At 36.1% G+C, this 7,570-nt stretch overlaps 1 protein-coding gene across 1 annotated transcript; it reads left to right on the top strand.

Moving 5' to 3' along the window:
- Window positions 1-1,943: 1,943 nt before the first annotated feature.
- Window positions 1,944-7,340, top strand: EIN_138020 (protein serine/threonine kinase, putative; the record flags this gene model as incomplete). The annotated part of the gene is made up of 1 exon (XM_004258518.1): window positions 1,944-7,340. The coding sequence occupies one exon, from the start codon at window positions 1,944-1,946 to the stop codon at window positions 7,338-7,340; it is 5,397 nt and encodes a 1,798-aa protein (XP_004258566.1).
- Between the last annotated feature and the right edge of the window lie 230 nt (window positions 7,341-7,570).

The following is a 7,570-nucleotide window of genomic DNA, read 5'->3' as shown; positions in this document are numbered from 1 at the left end:
ATATTTTAACCCGTCACTTTGCAACGGGTTTGTTAAAAAACAATATTTTTTAAAAATTATTTTTAAAATTTACAAATACAATACTTGATTTACAAAAAGCGTTCATATAATTTACCATTAAATTAATCCATTTTTTTCCACAAACAAATAAATTAAAATTGTTCTAAAAAGTGAGATAAAACAAAAAATCAAGGGTTTTTGTTTTTTTAAATAATAACAATAAATATTTATTGATTATGTTTGACATTGTTTTAATTTCAAAGTTTTGGAGCATTACCCAACTAGTTTATAAACTCTATATAAAAATATAAAAATAATTTTAATTAGAATCAGTCCGTTAGAACATATCGAAGATTCTGGTATGCTTAAATTTAAATCTTTTCAACTTATAGAAATAATTTAATTGATTCAAAGCTTTTTGTAATAATACACTTTACATAACCTAGCGTTAACAATGTTTCGTCTAATTGAAAGCATTAAACAAACGATATTACAATTACATTATTTTGAAAAATATAGTAACATAAAAGAACACAAACACATTAATCATACTAAATTATAATTCAAGTGTTCAGCCTTTATTATGATTACTAGAGCCAATTTTTTGAGAGCACTCGGGTCTTGTAATTCCACATTCAAATGTCGTTGCCAAAAGGCATTTATGGTATTTGTTATAAAGCTTATAATGATTAAAACTTTTTTTGAAAATTTTTTACTTGACTTATTACAAAACAAAAATAATCAAAACTTTTAAATTCAACAACTGATAGTTTTCATTTTTAAGTATTTTTATTGTTAAAATATAGTTTCTAATAGATTTTTGAACCTTTAACTGTTTATTTTTAAAAATATAACGGAAACAAATAATTAAAAAATAATAAAACTTGCAGTATAATGTATTGGAGTTGAATTAAAATCTGATAAAATACTTGGTCTATCACTTTATTTATTTATCATTAAATTCAATGATAAATAAAATTATTATAACATTCTATACAAAACTACAAATTATACTATAAAAACCCTTGAAATAATACAGACTTATCATTAGGAAAAAAGAGTGAATAACAGAGCCAACAAAACACTTAAAGTTTTACCTTGATTTTAGAGAACTTAAACATTATCTTTGAACTAAAAAATAAATTGTTTGTTCTTTGAATTAAATTAAATTGAATTGGATTGAATTAAATTGAAATATATATTAACAAACTAGAGGCGGCTCCGTGCCGCAACGACTCGACGGAACTCCCTCTACATCTCCAACAAAACAAGCCTGAAACTAGCCAACTCTCGCTGATTGAACGGTCTCAACTTGAGATCGTCATTTTGGCATGGTTTCCGGGTGTTTGTTGATTTCGAAAAGAAGAGTGGAGATCTGAAAATTAAATGATTTTGTTGGTTTTATGTTCTTTTTGATTTGAAAAAAGAAAAAGTTAATATAAAAATAAAATTTTATTGGTATGTTAATTGGTGTTTTATTTTAAGATTTACATTTTTGAAGAAGGTTTAGCCGTTATTTAGAAGATTCTGAGGTGAACAACGTTTGGGAACTGAACAACGTTATCCAACTGACTATATATATTATTAAATGACTTGATATAGTTCAAATTTTAAAACCCAATTTCTTTTTAAAAGTCATTAATGTAGTTCTGATACATTTTTAAATAATATTACTATTTATTACCCCTTCGAATACAGGAAAAAGCAGAATTTGTAATTATAATAATTACTATTAATTTGTTATTTTTTCATGTTTTGCATAATATAAAACAATTCCAATGTTAAAGCATGAATTTACAATTTTAGTTATATTTGTATTATAATTGAACAATATATTTATATTATTACAATATATTTAATTATATTGATTTTAGCTTTTTAAATAAACACATAAAAGTTTAAAAAAAGAACTTGTTTAATTAATTGGATAAATTATAAAATCAATGTTTTATATGTTTTTATTAACTACGAATGTGTTTGCCGCGACATCATGTAGTAGTGGGCTATACCTTTCTGGAACGATATGTTATTCTTGTCGAGCAGGGACTTATTCCTCGGGTGGTACAACAACAAACTGTACTTCATGTTCTCCTGGCTCGTACTCAAACTCTGGTGCTTCGTCGTGTACAAAGTGTAATCCTGGTAAATATGCTTCGGGTACTGGGTCTACTTCATGTTCAACTTGTTCAGCAGGAACGTATTCTGGTACTGGTGCTTCTTCGTGCACAAAATGTAGTGCAGGATCTTATTCCAGTACTGGATCTTCTTCATGTTCAACTTGTTCAGCTGGTACATATTCATCATCCGGGTCTTCTAAATGCACAAAATGTAACGCTGGTACCTATTCGTCATCGTCTGGTGCTTCTTCATGCACAAAATGCAGTGCGGGGTATTATTCTGGTACTGGAGCTTCTTCGTGTTCAATTTGTTCAGCTGGTACCTATACGTCATCAAATGGGTCTTCTTCATGTACTCAATGTAATGCTGGGTATTATTCAGATAAAGGAGCATCCACATGCACTTCGTGTACTGGTGGGTATTATTCAGTATCTTCTGGCAGTGCAAAATGCACGGCGTGTGCTGCAGGAACACGCTCTGAATACACAGTGTCATCAACAAAATGCGTGACATGTAGTCGAGGAACATATTCGAGCAGCGGAAGTGCTTATTGTACTAATTGTAGAGCAGGAACTTATGCGGATGAACAAGCAAGTTCGTCGTGTAAAACGTGTGCAGATGGGTTTTATTCCACATCTGGAAGTTCGGTGTGTGTTCAATGCGTTTCCACAAGTTGTGGAGTGTGTTCAAAAACGGCGGGGGAGTGCACTTCGTGTAATGTTGGCTATTCGTACGATTCGTCAAATAAAAACTGTTCGATATGTCCCGCATCGTATTATTCGAGTGGTGGAACTTCGTTGTGTTCAAAGTGTGCGACTGGGTATTACTCACTCGGTGGTTCAAGTGGGTGTACAAAGTGTTCGACAAGTTGCAAAACGTGCGACCAAACAAATGGAAATTGTTTATCTTGCTATGACGGTAATTTTCTGAATGGTAAAATATGTGACACGTGCCCAGCTGGCACGTACCAAAGTGGTGGAAGTTGTATAACTTGTCCCGACATGCAATACTCATTTGCAGGAAGCACAACGTGCAAAAGTTGCAGTCCAACGTGTTTGAGTTGTGATAAGACAAATGGGTATTGCTCGTCATGTGAGTCGGGTATGGGAATTACAACTACAACGTGTTCTGTTTGCAGTGCTGGAACATATAGCATTGCAAACAAATGTGAGAAGTGTTCATTTGGAACTTACTCATCATCACCAAAGAGTTTGCGGTGTGATCCTTGTGGTGATGGGACTTATGCCAACACAACAGGATCAACAAGTTGCAAAACGTGTAATGTTTTGTGTCAAGGACCATGTGAAAGAACAAGTGGCAAGTGTGTAGCCTGTGTGAGTGGTGCTGTTTCGTTGAATGGAGTGTGTTCACTGTGCATTTCAGGAACAATGGCAAATCAAACAACAAACACATGCGACACATGCAAGGCGGGTACCTATGCTGGTCAAGGCTCTTCTGAGTGCAAAAAATGTGGAGAAATGACTTACTCAACTGCCGGATCGTTGTCATGTCAGCAATGTGACACGAATTGTGATGGGTGTGATGCAACGAATGGAAAATGTGTCAGTTGTGTGATTGGGTATGGTCTAGCAGTTGGGAAGTGTGCCATATGTCAAAAAGGGACATACTACCTGAGTTCTGTGTGTCAGAGTTGTGGTGAGATGGAATACCAAGATGTTGTTGGACAAACCACCTGCAAGTTGTGTGACTCTTCGTGTGCAAGGTGCAATGCAACAGATGGAAAATGTCTCATATGTGCTGCTGGATATGGCTTTGACAATGGAGTGTGTACATTGTGTGGCGACCTCACATATTCGGAAGGCGGTGTTTTGCAGTGCCAACAGTGTTCCACTGAATGTAAGAAGTGTGACAGAAAAAGTGGTGCGTGCACGTCTTGCGAAGTTGGCAACAAGAGAGTTGACAACAGTTGTGTGTCATGTGCTTCATCTGGATACTGCGATTTGTGCACAGACGAGACATCAGATGGTATTTGTGTATCATGTGAAGATGGTTTTTATTTGAATGAAAGTGCCGACTGTCAACCATGTAGTGATATCCACAATGACTGTCTGACGTGTTCAAAAACAACAAAAACGTGTCTCTCATGTGCAGGCAACATGATATCAATTGGCACCAGTTGTGTTGCATGCGAAGTTGGGATGGTCAAAGTCACAGAAACGACATGCGACTACTCGTACAATGTCATCCCAAAGTGTCAAATTGCAGACTATGTCAATAATCAACACATTTGCACCACCTGTTTTGCGCCATACGTCACTTCAAGTGACTTGAAAACGTGCAATTTGGGATACACAACAACAACATACTTCAACATAAATGATCACAAATTACGCACCAACATGGATGGGTGCATCAACCAAATCGATACAACGTGTTACTTGTGTGATACAACAACGATGTTGTTAAACGGTGTTTGTAATGTTAAGCACGAGAAGTGTGAGAAAAACTCGCAACACGGCTGCGACAAATGTGTTACAGATGTGATCACATCAAATGGCAATTGTGTTGTTAACACAAATTGTAAATACGAAATCAACAGAGAAAGTGGCACCGAGTGTTTGTATTGTGTTGATGACGTGTTGTGTGGCAAAACAAAACAAAATTGTGAAACATCACACAATGAGTACTGCTACTTAGCAGTCAGTGGATATCACACTACAAACTACAACACCGTTGAACAGTGTGAAAGTGAAGTGTGTGTCATTTCAAATGGAGTTATCACCGATTTAAAATGTAAAGAAGGCAAATTGTTGATAAATGGCGTGTGTACAACTAATACGATGTGTTTAGTAATATCATATGGTGATTGTACTAAGTGTGATTCAAAACAACACATCTCACAAGGAAAATGTTCACAAAACAGTGCAAATTGTGACAATCAAAATGGAGATATTTGCATTGTGTGTGACAACTCCATCAACGTTGATGGTGTGTGCACAGACAGCCAGTCGATTCATTGCTCTTCATTTGACAAAGTGTGTGTCACATGTGAGAGTGGTTATTACAAAGATGTTGATGGCTGCAAAGATAAGACTGGCGTGTTGTCTAATTGTGGTGTTGTCTCGTCACTCAACACCAAATGTGTCGAGTGTGAGTCCGATTACAACTTTGATGGAATTTTGTGTGTGCCACAAACACTTCCAAATGAGACCACCAAACAAACAACTAAAAACGTAGACACACAGACAGACAGCCACTGTGAAGTGAGCACCACAAAGGGGTGTCTGAGGTGTTTGAGTGGGTATTACCTCGCAGACCGGATGTGTGTGAAGTGTGAGTACCCCTGTGTTTACTGCTCAAATCAGACATTCTGCACAAAGTGTGACGATTACTCGTACGCAAACAGCAACGGCGTTTGCACTGAAATCAACGCACTTGTCCGTGTGTGTGACGTGTTGATGTCAACATATCGTGGATGTGTAGTCTGTAAAAATGGGTACATGCGGTCATCTGATGGGACAACATGCATTGGTTGTGATGAGTCGTGCAAGTCGTGCACAAATGAAGGAAACTGTGTTGTGTGCGAAGAGGCGTTTTATCGCACGTCATCAAATGTCACCAAATTGTGTTCGCCACAAAGCGAGTTGACTTCGTGTGCAAACAAAACAACAGCCGGTTGTATGCTATGCGAAGGGGGACACTATCTCTCAAACAATTTGTGTGTGAAGTGTCAAGAAACATGTACACAATGCAATGGCATCGATGAGTGCACTGATTGTGTGAAAGACAATGTACTTGTGTCAGGTGTCTGTTCACACTACACAGCCATCGAAAACTGTGTTGCGTCTGCCAACAACAAATGTTCAAAATGTGATGACAACTACAAATTGAGTGACGACATGTTGAGTTGCATTCACACAACAAATTATGGTGTTGTAGTTGGCATTCCAATTGTCTCCGTTTTCATCATAGTACTCATTATCATAGGTATTATTGTAATTACAATTATTGTTTTACAAAAGCGCAAAGAAACAAAGAAAATGGAAAACATCTGTGTCTTTAAGATGAGTCGTTCAAACATCGCAATGAGTGTGTTAGACGGCAACATTTTGACCAACAAAAAGTCGCTGACATTTGATGACACCAGTGAAATCATTCCTGTTGAAAAAGAGTCTCGCGAACTCCTCTGTGTTGGTAACAAAGGTAAAGGCATTTTGAAAGTCCAAATCACAACACGTGGCGGCTGCGACAAGTACTCAATTCGCACCGAGCCGCAATTGGTGACTTTGAAGAAAGGTGAAGCATGCGAGTTTGAGGTGTTTGTAACACCACATTGTTCACTGAAATTGCACGACGAGATGATGATAGTCACCATGAACATCGAAAATGGCGAGACTGTGTCTGTTCCAATTGCCATTGAAATCACAACAGAAAACTCAACGAAATTGGATTACGACGAGTTGAAAGAAGACAAGAAACTTGGCGAAGGCTCGTTTGGAATTGTCTACAAAGGAAGTTACAGAGGAAATGTTGTTGCTATAAAGAAAATGAAACAGTCAAATGACACAGACAAACTCATTGATGAATTCGAAAATGAAGTTTCAATGTTGGACAAATTTAGAAGTGATTACATCGTTCACTTTTATGGCGCTGTGTTTATACCAAATAAGATATGTATGGTCACACAATTTGCACAATATGGAAGTCTACAAGACTTGATGAAACATAAAAAGAACGAACAAATTCCGCCAATGAAACTTCGAGTTAAAATGATGATGGATGGGGCAAGAGGTGTATTGTATTTACATGAGAACGGGATATTACACAGAGACATCAAACCAGACAACATTCTTGTTATTTCACTTGACTTGAATGAGAAAGTGAATGCAAAATTGACCGATTTTGGAAGCGCTAGAAATGTCAACATGTTGATGACCAACATGACATTTACAAAGGGTATTGGCACACCAGTGTATATGGCTCCGGAAATTTTAAACAAAGAGAAATATAAAAAGGCTGCTGATATCTTTTCATTTGGAGTCACTATGTATGAGGCATTTGGGTGGTCTGAGGCGTATCAAAACGACACATTCAAATTTCCATGGAAAATCGCGGAGTTTGTAATTCACAACAATCGGCTGAAACGAAAAGACCCAATTGAAAAAGAGCAGTACAACATAATCACACAGTGTTGGTGCCAAGACCCCAAAAGTCGTCCACAAATGGAGATGGTTGTGGACCAACTTTCAAAACTAAATTAATTGTTTCATATACATTTTATAAACAACAAATATAGTTACATTTTATTATAAAGTATAATTTTTAATTAACAATAATAACATTTTTGCTAAATATTTGATTAATAGAATGTAACACAAAAACTATTTTTTTAAAAATGTTACATTAAATTGAATTTAATATGTTAAAAAGATAATACAAATAATATAAAAATTGTATGTCAAATAATTAGGGTGTCAACCTACAATAAATG

Source organism: Entamoeba invadens (genome assembly GCF_000330505.1).
Source record: "Entamoeba invadens IP1 unplaced genomic scaffold scaff_1105074725839, whole genome shotgun sequence".
Classification (NCBI taxonomy): Eukaryota; Evosea; order Mastigamoebida; family Endamoebidae; genus Entamoeba; species Entamoeba invadens.
This window is presented reverse-complemented; position numbering and strand designations above follow the sequence as displayed.